The 25074-nt window shown below is 45.2% G+C and overlaps 1 protein-coding gene across 3 annotated transcripts in view; it reads right to left on the bottom strand.

Annotated features, from left to right (window-relative positions):
- Positions 1-25074, bottom strand: part of OTUD7A (OTU deubiquitinase 7A) — a 393053-nt gene that overhangs the window by 19759 nt on the left and 348220 nt on the right. For all 3 annotated transcript variants that reach the window (XM_016927863.4, XM_016927862.4, XM_054666883.2), the window contains 2 exons: positions 8537-8664; positions 6535-6684 (listed from right to left, as the gene is read on the bottom strand). In XM_016927863.4, coding sequence (XP_016783352.1) covers positions 6535-6684; positions 8537-8664 — 278 coding nt within the window. The remainder of the gene's footprint in view (positions 1-6534; positions 6685-8536; positions 8665-25074) is intronic.

Here is a 25074-nt window from a genome sequence, read left to right on the forward strand (position 1 = left end):
AGGCCTTCAGGCATGACTGAAAAACCCTCAGCCAGTTCTTTCCATGGAGTTAACTGTGGCTGGCATCCCTTTGGAACAGTGCTTTGGGTCCCTGAGTTGATGGTCACTGGGGTAGGGCATGAACCAATCAGCAGATGTATTGTGGATAAACACACCTCGTGCTTTTAATCAGTGTGACTCAGCTCTCTGGGCACGTGCCCACTCTATAAGCTGAGGACAGAGCTCCATAGCCATGAAGTCCCTTCCATAGCTCCTGGCCACCTCATGGTGCTTTGTGATCCGTAGGTCAACAATGTCAAAGATGACAGACTTGAGAAACAAAGGTCTCAGCTAAAAGTCTGGATGCCCCCAACCCCAGCTCCTCGGCCTCTCACCCCTTAGCCAGGGGCCTTTGCAGACGAAGGTTCTTCAGGGTTCTGTGCTCTGGGGCTCCTGAGAGGAGTGGCAAAGAAATATGGCCCAGTGAGACTGGCCACACACCACAAGGGTAGGCGTAGCTGTGCTTTTTACTCCCACTCTGACCCTATCTTTCAGTGGCAACTGACAAACTTAGAAAGTAGCCAAGAGAAGGGAGACTAATTACAAATGTAATTCAGTTTGGGGGCACTTCTGGTTTCTAAAACCTTCTTGCTGGCCGGGTGTAGTGGCTCACACCTGTAATCCCAGCACTTTGGGAGGCTGAGGTGGACAGATCACTTGAGCTCAGGAGTTTGAGACCAGCCTGGGCAACATGGAGAAACACCGTCTGTACCAAAAGTACAGAAAGTTAGCTGGGCTCGTGGCATGCGCCTGTAGTCCCACCTACTCAGGAGGCTGAGATGGGAGGATCTGTTGAGCCTGGGAGGTGGAGGTTGCAGTGAGCCAAGATCATGGCACTGTACTCCAGCCTGGGTGACAGAATGAGACCCCATCTCAAAAAAAAAAAAAAAAAAGTTTAAAAAAAAAACTTTCTTGCCACCATGAACTAAGCTGATTCTTACCGTAATGTCTCGTAATAGGCATTACATACTTCCTCCATTATTTTATTCAGATAGGTACACAAATAGACCAATTTGATTGGTATTTGATAAATGATTTTTTTTTTTTTTTGAGATGGAGTCTCGCTCTGTCGCCCAGGCTGGAGTGCAGTGGCACGATCTCGGCTCACTGCAAGCTCTGCCTCCCTGGTTCATGCCATTCTCCTGCCTCAGCCTCCCGAGTAGCTGGGACTACAGGCACCTGCCACCATGCCCAGTTAATTTTTTGTATTTTTTAGTAGAGACGGGGTTTCACCATGTTAGCCAGGATGGTCTTGATCTCCTGACCTCGTGATCTGCCTGCCTCAGCCTCCCAATGTGCTGGGATTACAGGCGTGAGCCACCGCGCCCCGCCGATAAATGATTCTTTAACACAATTATAAAATCAAGTTGAGCAGAATATGTAATGATACTTGTAACATGTAAAGATACATTTCTATTTAAAAAGAGATTGGATCTGTTTATTATAAATTAATGCTGCAAGAAAAAGCATGGTTCATTGTCAAACATATTGAAAACTGGAATGTTACATTCCATGTGGCTTGGGGAATAGTAGAGCATAGGTGAGCCTTTGATTTAACCACGAGCCATACATCAAATACAGATGGAAGGCTGCTTCCATGGCCCTGTGGGTAGCAGTACTCCTTTGGCTCCCAAGATCCCTAGCAGGCACTTATAAACTTGCTGTGTTGTTTCTAAGCAGCAAGAGACGAATTGGTAAGCTGCTCTTTGCAAAAACTTTTTTTTTTTCAAGTATCACATTTTGAATGTGTTGAGTCTCTGTTCCCAATAAAGGGATGGCCAACCTTGGTGTGATCATCTGTAAGCCTCGATCCTTGCAGTCTGCAGCCGTTTCAGAGCTCTCTGTTCACACCAGCATCTTCCCCTCCATCTGTAACCAGTGGACTCCCTCAGGGCTCCTGTGTGCTGCTCTCCAGGTTCCTTAAGTGGGACCCTTGGGGGAAGGCACTGAGGACACACTGAGGGTGCCCTGACCTCTGTGTGGCCCCTGGATATGCCTCAGAGGCTCACAGGCTGTTTGTATATATGAGGGAAAAACTATTTAAATAATTGACTTATATATTAATTTTTTTTTTTTGAGATGAAGTCTCACTCTGTCATCCAGGTTGGAGTGCAGTGACGCAAGCATGGCTCACTGCAACCTCCACCTCCCAGGTTCAAGAGATTCTCCTGTCACAGCCTCCTGAGTAGCTGGGATTACAGGCGCATGCTGCCATGCCCAGATAATTTTTTATATTTTAGTAGAGATGGGGTTTCACCGTGTTGCCCAGACTGGTCTTGAACTCCTGAGCTCAGGCAACCCACCCACCTCGGCCTCCCAAAGTGCTGAGATTACAGTTGTGAGCCACTGTGCCTGGCCAATAAATATTAATTTTTAAGAAAAGAATAGCCACAGATGGCATTGACACCTTCCATGAAACAAAGCACCCCCTCCCTACCCTCTTCGACCCTGAAGGTTCCTGAGTCCCAGGTCTGAGACGCTATCTTATCCCAAGCAGGCTTTGACTTGGGGTACCACTTCCTGAGCCTCTTCTCTTGGAGATGCCACTCTCTTGGGCCAAGTCTTTGTGGAAGCCTCGCCATCCACCCTCCCAACCCTTCACTGGCTGCAACCATTCCCTGGGGATGGTTCCTCCTTTCTCAATTTCCCCCTCTGTAAAGTGGGGAAGAGGAAATGGGAAGGGTTAAATAGGTATTCCTGGAAAGGACCTAGAACAGCCCTTGAGCACAGGAAGCACCTGCAAATATATGAGCATGAAGGTGGGGTGCAGACCTAGGCAGCACCTGTATGCATCCAGCCCTTCCCAGTGCAACCTGCTGGCCAGGCCGAGAGCTAACATGTACACATGGGTATGCTCTGCACGGCTCTATATCCACCCAAAGGGAAGAGGAGCTGTGGAGATGGGCAAGGCTGTGCTTGGCTTGTTTGGGACTTTACCAAGAGTTAGCTGCCATTTTGGACTGTAGAGCCTCCTGGGGTATTTGAGGGTATGCTCAGCACACCTGTGTCCCCTCTCTGTGTAACTGGGCACCCCACATATGGGTGCCAGGATCTGATTGCTTCATTGAGTTTTGCAGTATGGCTGTGTGAGAATGTTTTACAGAAATGCAGATTATTTTATTACATTGGTTTCCTTTGATTTCTCCTGATGTGGGGGTACTAAATGGACTTTATTCCAACACAGGTAACATTATCCATGAATTTCATTTCAGGATAATGAAGAGTACACTGGACAATGTTTGCTATAAAAGGAGGGGAGTTGGGATTGTTGCACTGGATGATTCCAAAGTTCTTTCCTAGGTTCTATGTTTCCAGGAACTATGCGGCACCTCTGCTTCTCCTGTTAATTGATTTGATTTTTCATAATGTACACATTTGCTCAGTGGCCAGTAGGAACTGATCTGAGCTGGGTGCTGAGAGAATGCCCAGATCTGGGTTTCACAGAGCTCCCCTGCAGGCCATTTTAAGATGTGGCTGCAAGGAGGCTGCTTCCTGCAAAAAGCTGAAGGCCCAAGGCTCAGGTTGTCAGGGAGCAAATGACTAATGTCCTCCCCAGGAGAAAGCAGGTGACCATCATGTGTGGAAGCTACCAAGAAAGAATGCATACATTTTATCTAAAAAGTCCTAAGATAAATTTGCAAAGCCTGGGCCACTGAGGTTGCCCATAGCTGACCAGTCCCACCAGCTCCTGACCTTCCACCTCAAGCCCTTCCCTCTCCCCATGTTGCATGCCTAGCCTGGGAAACAGGGGAGGATTCCTGAACTTGAAGATGGTCAGTGGCGGCATCAGCAGTAGCCGGGCCACGGCAGTAGCACCTATAAAAGGGGGCTTCCCTTAGAGGGAGAGGCACTCGATGAGAAGTTTAAAGAATGCTTCATGGATTTTTAAGCCTCCAGGAGCTGGACACATGTGGATGAGACATGATGGGGCATGTAAACAGAGGAGGAGGAAGTGGGTGGTGGGAAGAAGGGAGCCTTGTCTCAGCCTGAAATACATTTTTTATCTCATTTCCAGGCTCTCAAAGCATCGTTCCGCAGGCACAAGGATGCGGTGTCTGCTCTTCCTGGGGCCTGTGATTATTGTATCTATTAGCCTCTGTCACAGGGTGCTGTTTATAGGACGGACAGGGTACCATGGCAGAGGGTGACACCTGTGCTTCACAGTGGGGGCCGGTGGCATCCTGGGGCTCGATATTCTGGAGTCTCCCATCTCCTGCCTCCCACCAGGTCCTGCGACTTTGCGGTCTGGCCAGCTCACTCCAGCAGGCCTGAGTCTGCAGCTCATCCTGGAAGCTGCAGCCTCACTGTGATTTCCACGTCCCTCTCTGCTGAGATGTCGTGTGACTTGAGAGCACAGCTGGGACTCTGTCCCGTCCCCACAGTGTCCTTTGAGGCACAGAGGGAAGGCTGCAGAGGTGAAGGTCTAAGGGGGCACAAGGGTGCATGTGACAAAGAGCGTGGCCATGGCACCTGCCCTGCAGTGGGTCGTGGGGACCTTATGGGTGAATGTGCAGCCTGGCCACATGATGGTCTTGGAGGCAGGGACCTGCATCGCCCCAGGAGGACCCCAGTGGGCTGCTTTGACTGTGAGGGAGCCAAAGACCCACACCACAGTGGCTCTGAGAGGTGCACTGGGACCAGATCCCAGTTTTTAGAAACCAGGTCATCAGAAGTGAAACCACCCACAACTCTGCAAGGCCCTCCTGAAAGGTCCCAAGCCACAGCGCCCTCCATGGGCATCCTTTGAAGGGAGGATGCTTTCATATGTGCCTTGAAAACACCAAGCAGCAGTATCTGGAAGGCCTGGAAGAGTACTCGGTGCCTTTTGGGAGGAGGGGGTCGGGTATCTGAACCCCATGCTCGGAACTGGGAGACGCTGGCCTTGGGACCATCATCTTCTGACCACAGAATCTCCCTGGGGACTGGACAGAGGGCCCCGCCCCTGGCCGATCCCACGTCCTGAAAAGGCCCTTCTGGTCTCCCAAGAGGCGGGGTCAGCCCTACGAAGAGCTAAATCCCCGGGAAGGAGGTGCAGGCATTCCGGATTGAAAGTGGGGAGACAATGGAAAGACCGGAGCACCTCCGAGGCCTTACTGATTAAATCTTTCCTTCTGTGGCCAGTGCCACATCTGCAAATAATAAAGAACCATGATGTGACATTCTTGTCACGGCCGGCTGCAGCCTCCAGTTGTCTCTCTTCCTGTGACTTGGGTTCTGCGGCTGCACCACGCATGTCAGCTCCTGGGAGCTCTGCATCTGCTCTTGGGAAGGGGTCTCAAATGCCCTGTGCATTTCTCACCTTCAGCTTCTGCTCCACAGCCCCAGCCTCATTCCCGACTCAATTGCCAGGCCAGGAAGTGACACGCTGGTGCCACCTCTGGCGGAGGGCTGGGGGAGGCTGGGTTCTGTTCATTTGTCTGTGTCCTTTCCTTCCCAGCTGTCTACAGGAAGGAGTAGCATTTGGGAGTCCTAGGGGTGCAATCTTGTTGCTGTATTTACTTCCTGAGCTGCACACTCAGTGGAAAAGGTCAGAAGCAGACACCCCTGAGCTTCCTTCCCCCTGTTGGGCCTGGACAGGGCACTTCCCATTCTCTGGGACCATACCTAATGGCAGGGACTCTGAAATAGTTGGTCTTGCCTGTCCGTCTGTCCCCTGGGGGAGTGAGTCTCTGCCTATACTACAAACAAGAGTGACAACAGGAAGGGGTTTCCTCTCCACTCAGCTGGTCACACATCCATCAGTAGCTAACATGAGAAAACAGCAATTGTTCCAAACAAAATCCCCCTATTTCCCCGGTAAAGACATTGACTGGTGCCCTGGAATTGTGCAGTGCACAGCCTGTGGGCCGGCCCAACATCAGCAGCACTGAAACGGCTGCTTAGAGGAAACTCAGCTGCAATGCTTTGAACGGAAATGTTGACCTTTTGAGTTAAAAGCTTACCCCGGAGCAGGGGTGAGCAAACTCTTCCCATAAATAGCTAATTAGTAAGTAAATATTTTAGGCGCTGCAGGCCTTGGTGTCTGTGGCTGCTCCTCTCTCTACCACTGTAGTGCAAAAACGGCCACAGATGATGCATCTGTGAATGAATGTGGCTCTGTTCCAATAAAACTTTATTTATAAAAATGGGTGGTGGGCCATAGTTCATTAATACTTGCTTTTGAAGTTTTTTTCCCTTTAATTTATATCTAAGACTAATTGCATTCCTATAAAATATGTATACATGTGAAAGGGAAAACAGTGAAAGCTATTTAAGGGTAGGTTGCCTTTGTTTAGTATTTTAAAGAGAATGTTGTCTTTAACATTGTTATTTTCAATGAAAACGTTCACACATGCATAAGGTAGCTTTATGCAAAAACTGTCACTGCTGAGTGTGCACAGATGTGCTTCTAAGGGGAGGTCTCCACAATCCACCTCCCTGTGCAATGGGGTCCCTTCTGATGGCTCTGCCCCCACCCTAGGCTCCTGTGTGCACTCTCTTGGGAGACAGGCATACCTTGTTCTCTTTGCTGGTCTCTCTGTTCCATGGACACAAGGGCAGAGAAATGCGCTTGATCATAGGCCAGAACCAGAGGCGAGCAGTGGCATCTGTTGGGAGGGACCTCCAAGGGCAGGTAGATCCCTCCGAATGGGATGGGTGCGAACGCTGTGGACACAAACCAGGGTGACGGTGTGAGGAGCAGCCAGCTCGAGCTGGGAGGGGAGGCCCCTGCATCCCTGTCCCTCACTAGCCCGGGGGACTCCGTGGAGAAGCGGAGGGACAGGAGGGGTGGATGGAGGCGGTGCTGAGGGATGGGGCTGAGGGTTTCCAGAGTCATCTGTCTGCCCCAGAACTCCTGCTGCCCTGAGACCTGCACAGGTGTACAGGAGCCCCAGGGCTGGGATGACACTGTCACCCGAGATTGGTCAGAGCAGTTGCAGCCTGGAAGCCCACCTTTTTCTGGATGTACTTCTTCCTTTCCTAGTGTTTGGTAAAGCATTTGTATACAACAGAGTATGTGCGCTTCTCAAGGGTGTATAATTGCTCTATGTTTTGAGAACCTCTTCTATTGAATTTGAAGGAACCAGTCAGAGAGCTCCAGGACCAAGATGTAAGTCAGATGGGAACTGAGAATCAGAGGGATCAAGTCCTTCAGTGACAGGGACACAATCTCACTCATTTTCTTACTTGTAAAAAAAGAGGGCAGAAAAGCCTAACACCCTCAGCAAAATAGAATAACTTCTGGAAATATCTGTCCTAAAGCAGCATCTGCTTTGAGGTCATGAAACGTCTTTACTTTTGGCCCTAGAGTCAGTGTATTGCTGCACTCCTTGAGCAGAATTCAGGGACGGTAATTTCAGGGATGTCTTTGATGAACTCTTATGAGTTCCTCCGCCATCCTCACTTTGTCTAAATTGATCACTGTGCTCACAGGAGAGTCCCACTGAGAGGCGACAGGGTGGGGGTACCTGCAAGAGGGCTGTGAGTAGAATGGTAGGAAGCGTGGACCTTCCTCTGCCCCGCAACTCAGAGATCTGATGGTGCTGGGAGCTCAGTCCTGGGCTTACGCAGCAGTGCCCTGATGCAAGCCCTGGTGTTGCACGGAGACCTGCAGACCTCAGCAGGCCCGCGTCCCTGAGCCACACAGGGAAGGGGGTGGGCCAGGCAGGACCTGTGTCCTACCAGTTCCCTGGCTACATAACCATCGTGGCCACATCAGATTTTTTACGGCAGCTGTGATTTAGCGTGAAGAGCCACATCCTGATTCGTAGAGCTCCCTGGAAGACCTAAGACTTTTGTTAAGGTGCAGGTGTAAATTCAAACTGGGCAGCTGCACGCTGGAGGGAGGACAGGCTTTGGATCACTCCCTGCCCTGGGCTGATCCCTGCTGGGGACATTGCCTAGCCTCTCTGGGCTTCAGTTTCATCTCTGTAAAGGGGGGAGGGTGGTGTCCACCCTGGGAGGTTGTAGCAAGGACTGAATGGAGGAACATTCGAGAAGGGGCTGTGCACAGAGTGTGGCTTTCGGTGGGCAGGCCATAAACTGCCCTTGCCTCTTTCTCTGCCAGTTCTGATTCTACCATAGCCTTTGCCAAATGACTCTATGCATTCTGTCTTCCTTTCTTTTTAGTCCTTAACACACATGTAGTCTGCGGAGGGGTGGGAACGCACCTGAGTGACTGACTGCCTCCAGGACATGGCCCAGGGCTGTTGGAGGGGTGTGGGCTGTCTGCTATGCCCTAGGCACACGACAGGAGACAGGAGCCCCTCTGGGCTTGGTCCTGGTCCTCACACGACCAGATTTCTCCTGGCCACCTGCCGTTGATAGGCAGGGCAGCTGGTCAAGAACAATCCCTGCTGCCATCAGGGAGGAGAAAGAAACACGTCGAGGAGATCTTTGCACAGAGTGATGCTCTGTGGCCTCTGGGAGCTCGACCTTGTGCTGTGCTGTCTGCTTTCTAGCTGGGATGCTATGCTTTCTGTGTCACGAATACAACACATCTCTTTGAGGAACTTACCTTCTCCACCTGAGTCTCTTAACATTGTATCTGCCACAACAACGATGGGCCTTCTTAATATATGGGCTAGGACAAAAACATGGAACTCTTCCAGGCTCTCGTACACGGGGTCCTCAGAGTTGTCCACACTGTGAAACAAAACAGAGCCAGCTGGTCACTGACTAAAACAGGGTGGAGGATGGAGAAAGTGGGGACTGCTTCATGCAGGGGCTGAGCCCTCCCCACTCTGGATATTATCTTCATGGACCCCGGCAGCTGCGCCATCCTGGGCCACTTCTCATGCCATCCGCCAATGGCAAATGCACAGGTCCCAGCTCCCCTACCCCACCGTGGGAGCGGTCTCAGAAGATGAGTTGGAAAGAGCCCGCAGGTGAAGGGTGCCGGCCGCTGTGAAGGCGAGTCTCTCTGCAGGCGGAGGCAGCCCACCAGAGCCTGTGGTAGCAGGGCTATTGGCTTTCTGGGGGTGTTTCACAAGGAAGCAGTGGGGGCAGGAGGGATGGAGGGGTTCCTCTCCTGTTTATTTCTCTCAGGGACCCAGGGGTTCCCTGGGCACATCTGATGGGCTGGTGGGGTCATTACCACCAAGATCTGAGGAGCCTTCTAGAAGACACTCACCCCAATGGAGGACAACAGTGAGAAGGCTGTCTGGATTTCAATCCAGAGCTGGAGGGGATGCGACGTGAATGTGCAGCCCAGGTGGCCCAGACCCTCCCTGACCATGCCCAGGCTCACGTCTGAGGATCAGGGAAACCGCAGGCTCAAGAATGCTTCCACTCAAACCCTAAGACGTTCGGGCAGAAGGTGGCAGCCTCGATGTCCCCCCATAGCAAGGCCACCCAAAAGGGAGGTGCACGTTGAGAGGACAGCCAGAGCTCACAGCGTTATGGAGCCTCGGCTGCACCTGCAGTGCCTGCCAGCTGAGATGACAGCACCAGCCAAGACTCCCCAGAGGTGGCTCTCAGACTTGTTCCTGAGTGTCTGAGGAATGCTCAGAATTAGCTGAGGGAGTCTGTGACGACGGCAGCAGGTGGGGCCAGGGCCGGCAAATGTGGCCCCTGGCATGGCCTGGGGAAAGAGCTTCATGGGTTCATGGGCACAGTTCCCAGCCACCTGGGACTTCCAGAATGCAGGTTGTGAATCCTAGGGAATGCATTACCATCACCTGTGGAATTTTGGTTACATACTACCCATGTTTTTTCTTTTTCTTATGACTCAATTTACCTTTTTTTTTTTTGAGACAGAGTCTTGCTTTGTTACCCAGCCTGGAGTGCAGTGGCGTTATCTCAGCTCAATGCAACCTGCTTGAAATGTTTGTTTTCTGGTGGTGTAAAGAAATAGCACTTGAATATAAATTTTTTTAGTAAGGCTATTTTTATATTTTCTGTAGAAAGGGTATACTTGCTCGCAGTTTTGTTATGACAGTATATTGAATAAAGGAGATAAGGTTATTTATAACCTGACATGTCCACCTTATTGCTGTGTCCAGTTTTTATTGGGTGGAACGGGATTTTACATTTTGTATTTGTTTTGATTGGTTAGTAACTTTGAATTTTTTAAAAGAGGCAAATGCAGAGGATAATAAAGGAAGGAATGTTGAGAAAGGTAAAAATACTTTTAAATAAGGAAGAGGAACAGGATGTGACTTACTGCTTTCTTGGACTAGTATAAGTATGCTAGGGCAAATATTTAGGCTAAATTGTGGGAGCTAAGAATATAAAGTATACTGATTTTTTTATTATGGCTAGCAGATATTTAAGAATCTTAGCACAGGTCTTTGAATAAATTTTGCTTCTAAGAGAAGTTACTATTTATTTTTAATTAGATGGGGAGGAAAGGCTTTGAAGAGAAACCTCTATTTTACTTTTTACAATTCTCCCTCTTATAATTTTTTTTTAATTTGTCTGTTTTAATAGCTTTAAGAGAAGTAATTTTTCGAATAGGGTGGAGAAGAGTTAGGAGTTAACTTTGTAAGAGTGGTAGAGATAAGTATTTGTATAAAATTTTGAAGGCAGGGAATAACATAATAGCTTATAAGTATATTAATAAGAGCGAACAAGGTGAGAATTGAAGTTAATTTTTTTTTTTTTTTTTTTTTGAGGTGAAGTCTCACTCTGTCGCCCAGGCTGGAGTGCAGTGGCATGATCTCGGCTCACTGCAAGCTCCACCTCCCGGGTTCACGCCATTCTCCTGCCTCAGCCTCCCTGGTAGCTGGGACTACAGGCGCCCGCCACCACGCCCGGCTAATTTTTTGTATTTTTAGTAGAGACGTGTTAGCCAGGATGGTCTTGATCTCCTGACCTCGTGATCCACCTGCCTCGGCCTCCCAAAGTGCTGGGATTACAGACGTGAGCCACCATGCCTGGCCACAATTTTTTTTTTTTTTTACTTATCCAATTAATGTTTTATTATTTTAGAAAAAGGGTTATTTATTTTAGAATTTTTGGCAAGTTTATTGGATAGTGCTGTTAATTTTTGTAGTGCTTTTGTTATAGTTTTGTTAGGGGCAGTATTAGGAATAAAGGTACAATATTGAGTTTTAATTATGACTTTTTTTTTTGCTGATATTATATTTAAAGCTTTTTTTAAGGCAATTTGTCTGGTAGGTCCTAATTGCTTAGCTATTTTTTTGATGGCGTTTTCAGTGTAATTTATGAATTGTTGCTGATTGTAACAGATACAGTTTAGTTTACATTTTTTTAATTCATACTTACCAAAATAACGTGGACTTAAATTTTGCAGCTATTTGATTTTGTGTTTTAAATTTATTTGGAATTTTTTTTACAGGATTTTAATAGCATTTATATAAACTTGAGGATTAAAGGACTTACAAGGAATTTTTTTTGGCCTGCGGTGTTTTGTTTTTATTTTTTTAGATTGATGAAATGCTAGAGTGAAGGACAGCTAATTGGATTAGTACTGTTTCAAATATTTGGCACAGCGTTTAGTAAAGGTCCTTTACAGTACTACCATATATTTGCTTGGGGATGGCTAAGCATGGATTGATGGGCGAGCTTTTGGAAAAGCTTGAGCTTCTTGCATTTTTTTTTAATGCTTTTAAGGAATATTAAATTTTTTTCTTGCCATGAGAGGCACAGTGTAAGTTTGGCATTTAGAAAAGGTGCAAGCTGGATTGTCCTCAGGGGCTGACCCGCAGAGTGTTAAATTTTAGGAAATAGCAGAGAGAGCTTGGCATGATGGATTATTTTAAGCAGTGGGATTTTGAAAAAGAGCTACTATATAGTTTATATTTGGTTGATGAGGTGACCATTTAAGTGGAAAGGGGATAATTTGGGCCTCTGGAATACCATGTGTACAAATGTAATAGTGTAATAATTGTTTTTAAAGTGTGAATGGAATATTTATTTTAGCTAGGCATTTGTATTTTGATGTATTGTTTTGATGGCTAAGGTCTGTCTTTGATTTTTTATTTTTATAATAGACATTCTACTTTTATCAGATGTAGGAGTAACTGGTGTGGGATTTAGAACTTAGGCTACTGAAGAAGGGGAAGATGGGGGAATAATGTGTATTTTAAAAATATTTAGGGTTTTTAAAAATTTATGTCAAATTTCTATATTATAGAAGTTATTAAGGGTAGGTTTAGAGTTAGTTAAGGTGGAGGTGGTGATAGAAGGACAGGGTTATATTGAGAAGGTTGGGTAGGTTTTTTAATGAAATAGATGAAGGGTTTTAGATTTGTATGTTTTTTTGTGTGTGTGTGTGGAAGTTTAACTTTGCTCTTGAGTAATTTAAAGGACGTCGTTCCATTTATTACAAGGTTGTTAGGCTGTAGTGTGTCCGGAGGTGGTTCCTTCCAGTGGCTTTGTGGTCTCACTGACTTCAAGAATGAAGTTGCGTGTTACACCTCTTAAGGGTGGCACGGACCCAAAGAGTGAGCAGCAGCAAGATTTATTGTGAAGAGAGAAAGAACAAAGGTTCTAAACCATGGAACAGGACCCGAGCAAGTTGCTGCCGCTGCTGGCTGGGTGGGGGGTGGCAAGCTTTTATTCCCTTATTGGCCCCTCCCATGTTCCATTTCTGTCCTATCAGAATGTCCTTTTTTCAATCTTCCCTGTGACTGGCTACTTTTAGGATTCTGCTGATTGGTGCGTTTTACAGAGCGCTGATTGGTGTGTTTTACAGTCCTAGCTACAGAGTGCTGATTGGTGCATTTTACAATCCTCTTGTAAGACAGAAAAGTTCTCCAAGTCCCCACTCAGCCCAGGAAGTCTAGCTGGCTTCACCTCTCAGTAGGAGCAGAAAATTGGCGTTTTGGCTGCAGGTGATTATAACGATAAGTGTTAGGGGTAATTGTGTTAATTAGAGGGCCAGGACATAAATATTTGTGTGAAAAGGCTAGCTGTCATTGATTTTTTAATATTTTTACAAGGTATGATAGAGCAAGCATTAAAGGCAATGGTTTGAGGTGAGTTAGATTTAGTTACATTAATAACAAGGGAGCCAGTAACAGAATAAGGAAAGGAAAGGAAGTAATAGAGAAAGTATATGAAAATTAAGCTTTTTAAAATTTTAACTTAGTAGGGCTTGATTTTAGTATAGTAACCTAAGATGTTTTCTTGATTTGAGTATAGTGGGTCCATTTTTTCTTGGCTGTGTGGACAGGGGTCTTAGTGGTTAACAGCATAAAATAGGGTCCTTCCCAGGCTGGCTTGAGTTTTTTATTTTTTGATAAGGATGTGTTTTTGTTTTGTTTTGAGATGGAGTCCTGCTCTGTCACCCAGGCTGGAGTGCAGTGGCGCGATCTCCGCTCACTGCAAGCTCTGCCTCCTGGGTTCACACCATTCTCCTGCCTCAGCCTCCCCAGTAGCTGGGACTACAGGCGCCTGCCACCACGCTTGGCTAATTTCTTTTTGTATTTTTAGTAGAGATGGGGTTTCACTGTGTTAGCCAGGATGGTCTTGATCTCCTGACCTCATGATCCGCCTGCCTCGGCCTCTCAAAGTGCTGGGATTACAGGCGTGAGGCACTGCGCCAGGCAAGAATGTGGTTTTTAGGCTGGTGCTGATGTACTAGAAATTTTAGGGTTGTTACCTGTGTTAAAAGATTTTTAGTTTTGAGGAAAGGGAAAGTGGAAGATAAATTAAGTATATAATTTTTGTTGCGTATTCTGGGGCTTGAGGCCCCATGGTGACGTCTTCTGCTCCATTTCTGCTTAGCGTTGCCTAGGGGACATTGTGGCCCTGCCCCCTCTTAAGGTCTTGGCTTTTTTGTGGCCTTCACCGCCCCTGCACGTTGTGGCCTTGGGGATGAGGGGCCTTGTGACTTATTCGGCCGCCCTCGGGCTTTGAGAAAGTTAAGCACTATTTTATATTTGATAATGCTTTTTGTATGATTTTATGTTTTTTTACATTAATGTGCTATTAATGTTAAACTTTATTTTAATAAAATTTTGCAGACATTATTTACTTTTAATGTCTGACTATAAGGTAAGGTTTTTATAGACTTTTTAAAACTTTTTATAATTTTTGTTAAAGAGCAGGTTAGTACTTTAAGAAAAATTTATTGTGCTTTTATTTTAATGTTTAGTTTACAGAAAAATTGGATACCTCTTTAGCTAATATGTTTACATACAGAATTTTCTTTATAATTAATATTTTTAAATTTGTTTAAACTTTTTTTTTTTTGGAGACGGAGTCTTGCTGTGTTGCCCAGGCTGGAGTGCAGTGGTGCGATCTCAGCTCACCGCAAATTCCGCCTCCTGGGTTCATGCCATTCTTTTGCCTCAGCCTCCCGAGTAGCTGGGACTACAGGTGCCTGCCTCCATGCCCGGCTAATTTTTTTGTATTTTTAGTAGAGATGGGGTTTCACCATGTTAGCCAGGATGGTCTTGATCTCCTGACCTCGTGACCGCCTGCCTTGGCCTCCCAAAGTGCTGAAATTATAGGCATGAGCCACCACGCCTGGCCTTGTTTAAAGTTTTAAAACAAAATTTTTTTAACCTTTTAATGTAGGTAAAAATTCATATTTTTATGTCTTTTTGTAATTTTATTAAAAGTATATATTTTTACATATTTTGTATATAAACTGTTTTTTAAATAGTTTTCATTTAGGAGGCCTAATTACTTTTAAATTATATAATATTTTTTGCATAAATTTTTTATAACTTTTTTATGACTTTTATAGACAATTTTTAACATGTTTTAACGTTCTGCCTTTTACATTATTTCTTTTCCTAATTTTACCGTGTCTTTCTTTGATTTTTGTCTTTTCTAGTTATTTTTTTACTTACTTTTTTCTATTTTTTTTCTTATTTGCACTTTATTTTCCTTTTTTTTTTTATTTGCACTTTATTTTTCTCTCCCTCTCTGTCATTTTTTGTTTCCTTTTTTTTTCCCGGTCTTGCGGCGCAGGCTGGGCAAGGGACGGGCCCCGCCCGCATGTATGCGCTGCCGTCTGTTTCCCCTGTTTTTTTTTTTTCCCCCTGATTTATTTATTTTTTCTACACTTAGTTTTCTGGGCTGGGTGGGATTTGCATGGCTGTAGTCTTGGCCCCCGGCCGGCTGTAGTCCTGGCCCAGGGCCATCACTGGCCCACAGGCTTGGCAGACACCTGTCGTTAGTCGTAAGAGTTAGGTCCTTTCATCTTGTTGGCTTTTCTTTCTGCGACAGTCCCTGCTCTCTTTTTCACACAGAGCTGGGGTGGGGAGAGGGACTTAATTTTTGGTGTGCCTGGCTGTCTGGCGTCATGCTTGGTGTTTTTGCTTTTTTTTTTCCCCTTCCCCTAGAGGAGCGACTGGCAGGAGTGGAGCTTAGTCTTTTTTTTTTTTTTTCCCAAGAAGAGGGGAAAGGGGAGTTTTGAATATATATATGTATATGTATCTATATGTAACATACATATATGTATATCTATATGTAACATACATATATATGTATATCTATATGTAACATACATATATATATGTAACATACATATATATGTATATGTAACATACATATATATGTATATCTATATGTAACATACATATATATGTATATCTATATGTAACATACATATATATGTATATCTATATGTAACATACATATATATGTATATCTATATGTAACATACATATATATGTATATCTATATGTAACATACATATATATGTATATCTATATGTAACATACATATATATGTATATCTATATGTAACATACATATATATGTATATCTATATGTAACATACATATATATGTATATCTATATGTAACATACATATATATATGTATATATATTTTACTATCGGAGGTTTGTGTGAGGTTCAACGCCCCCCCATGGGGATTTCTCACCTCTTTTTGAGGTTTAACCCCCGACAATGGGGATTTTTTACCTTGAGGCTTAACCCCCCCACAATGGGGATTTCTCACCTCTTTTTGAGGTTTAACCCCCACTCGGTGGGGATTTTTTTTTACCTTTTTTTAACCTTTAAGACATCCTGGCTAAGAAATATTTTACCGCCTCCCATGGCTTTTTGTGTCTAGTCCTAAGGAATGTTTTACTGCCCCTGCAGTTTCTCTCTCCTTGGTATGTTTTAACTAAGGAATGCTTTACTGCCCCGCAGCTTTTTCCTCAGTCTTGATTACTAAGGAAATACTTTACTGGTGTTTTTTCCCGGTGTTTTTTTCCTCAATCTGTGCACAGTTTTCTGGTTCACGTGATATGTGAGGATTTTTTTTTTTTTTTTTTGCATTGCTGAGACTCTGAGTTTATTCCACATACCGGGTGGGTTTTGAGCTCGTATCCTTGAGGCCACTGCAATGAGGCAGAGGAGCACGCTCCCTTATGAGGAAGGACTGGAGACCACCCCCGGCAGAGAATGTATCCCCATACGGGTCACCAAAATTGTTTGAAATGTTTGTTTCCTGGTGTCGTAAAGCAATATTACTTGAATATAAATTTAATTTTTTTTAGCGAGGCCGTTTTTATATTTTCTGTAGAAAGGGTGTACTTGCCAGCAGTTTTGTTATGAGAGTATACTGAATAAAGGAGACAGGGTCATTTATAACCTGACGTGTCCACCTTACTGCTGTGTCTGGTTTTTATTGGCTGGGACGGGATTTTACATTTTGTATTTGTTCTGATTGGTTAGTAACTTAGAATTTTTTAAAAGAGGCAAATGCAGAGGAGAATAAAGGAAGGAGGAAGTAACTTGTGGAATGTTGAGAAAGGTAAAAATGCTTTTAAAGAAGGAAGAGGACCAGACTATGACTTAGTGCTTGCTTGGACTAGTATAAGTATGCCAGGCAAATACTTAGGTTAAATTGTGGGAGCTAAGAATATAAAGTATGTTGATCTTTTTATTATGGCTAGCAGATATTTAAGAATGTTAGCACAGGTCTTTGAATAAATTTTGCTTCTAAAAGAAGTTACTATTTATTTTTAACTAGATGGGGAGGAAAGTCTTTAAAGAAGAACCTCTATTTTACTTTTTACAAGCCTCAGCCTCCCAAGTAGCTGGGATTACAGGCATTTGCCACCATGCCCAGCTAATTTTTTTGTATTTTTAGTGGAGACGGGTTTTCACCATGTTGGCCAGGCTGGTCTCGAACTCCTGGCCTCAAGTGATCCACCAGCTTTGGCCTCCCAAAGTACTGGGATTACAGGCGTGAGCCACCACATCCAACCCAATTAACCTTATTTTAACAGTTCAAAAAATTGGCAGCAATCGAAACCTCACAAAATAGTTGCGCACATACAGTAAAAAGAGCTTTTGTTTCCCTGAACCATTTGAAAATAAACAGCCAACCTGGCACCCCATCACCCTGGAAAGTTCTTGCTCATTTTCTATGAACAGAACATCCTCCTACACAAGCACCACACGGCTACCGACATCAGGAATTCACACAGTTACATGCAATCACCAGACCCCACATGTGTGTGCCAGCTGTCCCAATAATGCCTTTTAGAACAAAGGTTCCTGCTCAGGATCAGGTGCTGCATTCAGCGGTGGCGTCTCCTTAGTCTCCTTCACCTGGAACATTTCTCAGGATATCCTTGACTTCCATGACCTTGACATTTTTGAAGATTACAGGTTGGGTATTTTGTAGAATGTCCTTCATAAGGGTTTCTCTATTTCCTCACAGTTAGATTGGATTGGGTCAAGCTGAGTCCTTCTTGTGACATCTTATCAGGTTGTGTGAACTGCAGATTGTCCCATCACTGGTGAGATTGTCCCATCACTGGTGAGGTTGACCTGGACCACTCCTTAAGGTCATCTTCCAGGCCTTGCCCCTGCAGACTACTAATTTTTCGTTTGAAATTAACAAGCATTTTGTGGAGAGGAACTTGAACCTATGCAAATACTCCATTCCTCACCAAATCTTTATAGGTTTATTGGTATCACTATGGATTTCTGGTTTTCCATTTTATTCAGTGGGTTATAATCCATTAGTGTGATTATGTGGATGCTCAGATACTCCTTGATGTGGTCAGTGTGGCTTCTCTAAAGCTGGATCTGTGTCCTTTTGACATCCTCATCATTTCTTTTTTTCTTTTCTTTTTTTTTTTTTTTTTTTTGAGACAGGGTCTCACTGTGTTGCCCAGGCTGGAGTGCAGTGGTGAGATCATAGCTCACTGCAGCCTCGAACTCCTGGGGTCAAGTGAGCCTCCCATTCTGACCTCCCAAGTAGCTGGGACCACAGGCCACCACTATGCCCAGAAAACTTTTTTCATTTTTGTAGAGACAGGGGTCTCGCTATGTTGCCAAGGCTGGTCTCGAACTTCTGGGCACAAGTCATCCTTCTGTCTCAGCCTCCTGAAGTGTTGGGATTACAGGTGTGAGCCACCGTGCCCAGCTCCCATCATTTCTTAGAGCACTTTCTTGCTTCCTGGTGCAAAAAGATGGTTCAAGTTCACACTCACACATGGATACATATTTTTGCATGTTTATTTTCATCTTTCTCTCCCTCTCCATGTTTATTTTCATCTTTCTCTCCCTCTCAATATTTATAGAAAACCTTGAGTTCATTGATACCTCCAATTCCAATCCAACCCCACAAAGTTAATTCTATTTGCAACTTTCTTCACTTACTTTCAGAAAACTTGTTCGTATTCATTCTAAAGCATTTCCTTATTTGATCAGTCTTCCCATATGTCAGCCATCTCCCACCTCTGCTCCCCATCCGTGAGGTGGCCCTCTTCACCTGTGTGGCTGACATCTGGCTCTGGCCCCTGGTGTCCTCCCATCCCCCACCCACTCCAGATGCCACCTTGCTTTGCCCCGCCTAATGGCTTTAGAACTTACTTTTTCAGCAAGGAAGGAAAGGGAAGTAGAAGAGGAATGTTTTAAATATGTATTGACATGAATACATATTCACACATACACACACATATATTTTATGCCAGGTCTAAATGCAGTGCTCCTGGGTGTGCATTTTGAAACATTGCAGGTGATTAGCCTGCCCAGCCACACCTGAAAGCCAAGCTGCAGTGCCTGGGGGGTCAAGTGCTTTTGGAAGTTGCTTGTTTGTCCCTGTCACCTAGTATGCGTTGAGTGCCAGCGAGTGAATGGTTGAACAACATAATGAACAGCACAGGGGGAGAGAATACAGAGTTAAAACCTTCATACTTGGAGAAAGAAATACCCCAGCTAGAAATGTGGAGCAGTGTTCCTTCCCTAATTCAAGGAATGGAGGGGGCAGTGCTGGAAAGAGAGGAGCTGCTCTTGAGTCAGGTACTAATGCTGAGAAGCGGGCAGAGCAAGGTGAATGGTAGCCCTCTCAGGCCTGGGTTCTGAGTCCCATCTTCACTTCCTGGCAGAACACTCTGGGATCTGAGCAGCTACACAGGAGGACCCCCATGGTAACAACAGCATGAAGGCTCAGTATTAGGCACCTTTGTACTGGCACAGCATTCTTCTCATGCAAAACTTAAAGCAGGGCCATCATATTTCCAACCAAAAAACCAATAAATATTCATTGAGCACTTACTATACACTGGTGCTGTGAAAGGCACTGCAGAGGCCCTCAGAGAACCCTGCCTTCATGTAACATCTACCAACCTATCCATCCTTCTTCCTATCTATCTATCCATCCATTCATCCATCCATCCATCTACCCACCCACCCACCCATCTCTCTTCCTTCCCTCCCTCTCTCTCTTCATCCATCCATCTATTGATCCACCCATCCACTTGTCCATCCATCCATCCATCCATCTGCTGTCTGTGCATCCATCTGTCCATCCATTCATGCCATCCACCCACCCACACAACTGTCCACCCAACCACCCATCCACCTGTCCATCCACCCACATGTCCATCTATCCATCCATCCATCCATCTGTCCATCCATTCATCCATCCATGCCATCCACCCACCCATACACCTGTCCACCCACCCACCCATCCACCTGTCCATCCACCCACATGTACATCTATCCATCCATCCATCCATCCATCCATCCATCCATCCACCCACCCACCCACCTACCCACGCATCCATCCATGTACTCATCCTTCAGTTCTTCCATTCAACCATCTATCTGCCCAAGCACCTACTTGTCTGTCCATTCATCTACCCATCCTTCAAGTTCTGTGCTAGGGCAAAGGCATGGAGTTGGACCATGCCCAGCATGGAGCCTCCTGGCAGAACACTCTGGTATTTGAGTAGCTATGCAAGAGGGCCTCCAAGGTAACAACGGTGCAAAGGTTAAGTATTAGGCACCATTGTACTGGCATGGCATTCTTTTCATGGCTAACTTAAGGCAGGGCCATTTTATTTCAGCAGCAATGATAGGATGGCGGGCCCAGTTGAGAGGTGATGGAGGACAGCTGGAGCAGAGCAGCCTTTCTCCATTCCAGTTTTGGTGTTGAGCGTGGGAGCCATGTGAGCAACTGAAACCTGCTCAGTGACCCAGGGGGTGGCGGAGAGGATCCCAGCTCCAGCGGGGGGCAGCTTGAAAATCATAATGATGTTCCCTACTTGCTTCTGGCTCCTTGTCCAAGACTTAGGGAGGGTCCTGGTTCTATACCAGGAGCCTCAGTGTTGAAGGCAGCCAGAGAGCACCTGAGGGTGTAGAGGGTGTAACAGAAACAAAACAGCAGAGGTTGCTGCCTGGGCATTAGAAGTAGAACACCACACCCAAAGACCCAAGCTGGTGGCCAGAGATAAGAACTTAGAGGCGTCTCTCTGCCTAGCAGACTGGGCTTTCCACTTTCCCACCACTTCCTTTAAATGGACCATTCAGACATTTGCCCATGAACTTAAAGTGACCCACATCCTATTCCCCTATATATATTTCTAGCTGGATCTCTCTGCCTGAATCTTAATCCCTGCCTCAATGTGACCCTGGGATGGAGCACTGCCCTCCCAACTCATGATGGCCTCCATGCCCAGGATCTATAAGTAAAAACCTTTGAACTTGCTTCCCATTGTGGCGGTGGATTGAATTTGCACCTTCCATTGGAAGAAGCAGAGGCTACCCCAGGCCATGTTTTCACCAGACGCCAAGGAGAACACAAGGCTGGTCCCAGCCACAGAGCGATGGTCAGGTAAGAAAAAACTAGACACAGGCCAGACAGGAGCCACAAAGCCATCTGCCAGTACAAACAAGCTTCCCATGTGAGGGACATGGGTCATGGGTTAGGCAACCAGGCATTAGGACACCTGCCAGGTAAGAGAAGTATCCCATGAAAGGCACACTGTAAACGCCTATGTCCAGGTCCCTTTTCATTTCTCCTTATTGCAGGTTTTCTAGCTGCTCTGGTACTGGAACTCCAATTTAGCTGGGGGCTCTAAAATGGAGGGCAAACAAGATTTTATCTGGGACGAGAGTTTGGAACTGTGACCTGCACTCTGTGACCAGAGCCCATTGGTAGAAATCAGTTTCAGAAAAACCAATTCTGAAAATTCACTCCCACTTTTAGCCCTGAGACTTCATGTCTTCTTCTTGTGAGTTTGCTGAGCAAATGCGAGATCTGGGATTGTGGGGAGAATCTGGCCACTGGGCAAAGACATAACAATTCCTAAAACGCTTAAAAATCAGTGCTTACTGCAAAGAAGACTGACATGCAATATAATGACTTCATCCTCCAAGATGTGCATGTCCTGAGAACTTCCTAACATGCTTTGGGCCCCACACACTGAGTTCTCCAGGGCACCTACATCTGCTTCTCCAGTGGGTACTTGAGGAGGGAGAATTTCCAGGGTTAGGGATATACCGTCTACCCAATGAAAACACCCTGAGAAAGATGGGGGTGGGCAGAGGCTGAGGAGTCCCTCCTGGCAGGACCAAGAAGCAAAGGTCATGGAGCAAGGTCCAGATGGTATCTCAGGCCCCAGGGAACAGTTTGGGGGCACCCTGGCTTAAGCTGTAGCCACCATCCTTGGAGACCATCCTCGGCAAGAGCGCGTGTCATAGATAAGGAAGCCAGTCTGGGGCTGGCAGGTCTTGTTAAAGGGCAGTCACCCAGCCACCCAGACGGAGAGCCTGGATGAAGCCTCCCAGGTCCCTCCCCATATCCCCTCCTCCAGATGGGGTGTCCACACCTCCTGTTTTGCTTGGGAAAGTCCTGTTCACACATCCCAAGTGGTTAGTGCCCACTTTCCTTCCCCCAAATGAACCAGTTTGGATGATAAATTGTAGTCACCTCACCTATGGGGACATAGGTGTTGGTTTTTGGTGTACCCTTCCATAAAAAAAGTAAGTGCAAGGCTAGGTGTGGTGGTTCACACCTGTAATCCCAGCACTTTGGGAGGCCGAGGCGGGTGGATCATGAGGTCAGGAGATCGAGACCATCCTGGCCAACATGGTGAAACCCTGTCTCTACTAAAAATACAAAAATTAGCCAGGCATGGTGGCTTGTGCCTGTAGTCCCAGCTACTCGGGAGGCTGAGGCAGGATCATCGCTTGAACCCAGGAGGTGGAGGTTGCAGTGAGCCGAGATCGCGCCACTGCATTCTAGCCTGGGTGACAGAGCGAGACTCCATCTGATAAAAAAAAAAAAATGTAAGTGCACATCTGTGTGCACACACGTATGAATGTGAGTAAATGCGCATAAACTGTATGCACACATCCTCCCACCTCTAGGTAGCATCTTTATACTCACTATTCCAACCATTGCCTTTTCCTCCTCCTGATGCATCCTGAGACACCCACAGCACAGTATGTGGGGACGGTCCTTACTCCTTTTCACAGGTGCAAGGTTCTCCTCATGCACAGATCTCATGGGCAGCATTTCTGAGTGGTGTGCCTCAACCCCTCTCTCAGGTAGGGCCCTGCACAGCAGAGCCAGTCTGAGGAGGCTCAAGGGGCTGAACCCAGCCTATGTCCTGCTGTGGGCCTTTGCCCCTGGTCAAGGACTGTGCCTGCCCAGACAGACACCTTTTACAAAAGACTCTCCAAAGGCACAGTACAGGCTAGCAGGGGCTCTGCTAAGAGCTATGGCCTGGGAAGCTGAGATGGAAGGACGGGGGCCTCCCAGTGCTTCGAAGGGACTGAATGGATCTTAGGCTCTGAAAGACCTTCTAGCAGTGGCCAGTGTGGCTTGAGGAACAAGACTTATTGCTTAGGATCAATAAGCTGAGGTCAGTCATGTGACAAATAGTTACTGATTATCCACTACAGGTCTAGCACTGTGCTGTGTGTGTGTGTGTGTGCACGCACGCACACTCACACTTGCCCATGTGTGCCCATGAATGCAGGTTTAGGTAGGGAGAGATACTAACACATGATCAAATAAGAAATTATCAGTTATTTTTCTGCATCTATCAAGATGATCATATGGTTTTTGTTCTTAATTCTGTTTACGTGATATATCACATTCATTGATTTGTGTATGTTGAATCATCCTTGCATCCCTGGGATAAATGCCACCTGATTATGGTGTATTATCTTTTCGATGTCCTGTTAGATTTGATTTGCTAGTATTTTGTCAAGGATTTTTGCATTCAATACAATTCAGCATCACTTCATGATGAAAATCCTCAACAAACTAGGCCTAGAAAGAACATACCTCAACATAATAAAGGTCTTCTATGACAAACCCACAGCTAACAGCATACTTAATGGGGAAAAGTTGAAAGCTTTTCCTCTAAGGACTGGAACAAGATGAGGATGCCCACTTTTACCACTGTTATTCAACATAGTACTGGAAGTACCCACAGCGCAGTCAGGCAAGAGAAAAAAACAAAAGGCATCCAAATTGGAAAAGAAGAAGTCAGATCATCCCTGTTTGCTAATGATACGATTTTATAATTAGAAAACCATAAAGACTCTACCAAAAACCTGTTATATTTGATACACAAATGTAGTACAGTTTCAGGATACAACATTAACATACTGAAAGCAGTAGCATTTCTATATACCAGTAACAATCTAGCTGAGGACTAAATCAAGAAGGCAATCCCATTTAAATTAGCTACAAAAATATCGAGGAATATATTTAACCAGGGAGGTGAAAGATCTCTATAAGGAGGACTACAAAACACTGAAGAAAAAAATTGTCGATGACACAAATGAATGGAAAAACATCCCATGCTCATGGATTACAAGAATCGACATCATTAAAATGACTATATTGCTACAGTAATCTACAGATTCAATACAATCCCTATCAAGTTACCAATGTCATTTTTCACAGGATTATAAAAAAAATAAATTTCATATGGAACTAAAAAGGAGCCTGTCTAGCCAAAGGAATCCTAAGCAAAAAGAACAAAGCTGAAGGATAACATCATCTAATTTCAAATTGTACTACAAGGTTATAGTAAACAAAACAGTATGGTATTGGTACAAAAACAGACACATAGATCAATGGAAAAGAATACATAACCTATAAATGAAGCCACATACTTACAACCAACTGATCTTCAACAACACCAACAAAAGTATACACTGGGGAAATGACACTATTCATTTTGTGTCATTCACTATTTAGTGTTGGGAAAATTGCATAGTGATATGCAGAAGAATGAGATTGGACCCACACTTCTCACCATATACAAAAATTAACTCAAAATGGATTAAAGACCTAAATGTAAGACCTGAAACTATAAACATTCTACAAGGAAACCTATGTAAAACTCTTTTGGACATTGGCCTATGCAAATAATTTATGACCAAGTCTTCAAAAGCAAATGTAACAAAAACAAAAATAGATGTTGGTGAGGATATGATGAAAAGGGAACACATACTGTTGGTAGGAATGTAAATTCATACAACCTTTATGGAAAACAGTGTGGAGATTTCTCAAAGAACTAAAAATAGAACTACCACTCAATCCAGCAATCCCACTACTAGGTATATACCCAAAGGGAAATGAATCATTCTATCAAAAAGATACCTGCATGTTTACTCTAACACTATTCACAATGGCAAAAAGATAGAAACCACCTAAGTGTCCATCAACATAGGATTAGATAAAGAAAATGTATATACATACCATGGAATATGACTCAGCCATAAAAAAGAATGGAATCCTGTCTTTTGCAGCAACATGGATGGATATCGAAGCGATTATCCTCAGTGATATAACTCAGAAACAGAAAGTCAAATACTGCCTGTTCTCACTTATAGCTGGGGGCTAAACAACGCGTACATATG

This window comes from Pan troglodytes, chromosome 16, assembly GCF_028858775.2.
Source record: "Pan troglodytes isolate AG18354 chromosome 16, NHGRI_mPanTro3-v2.0_pri, whole genome shotgun sequence".
NCBI lineage: Eukaryota > Metazoa > Chordata > Mammalia > Primates > Hominidae > Pan > Pan troglodytes.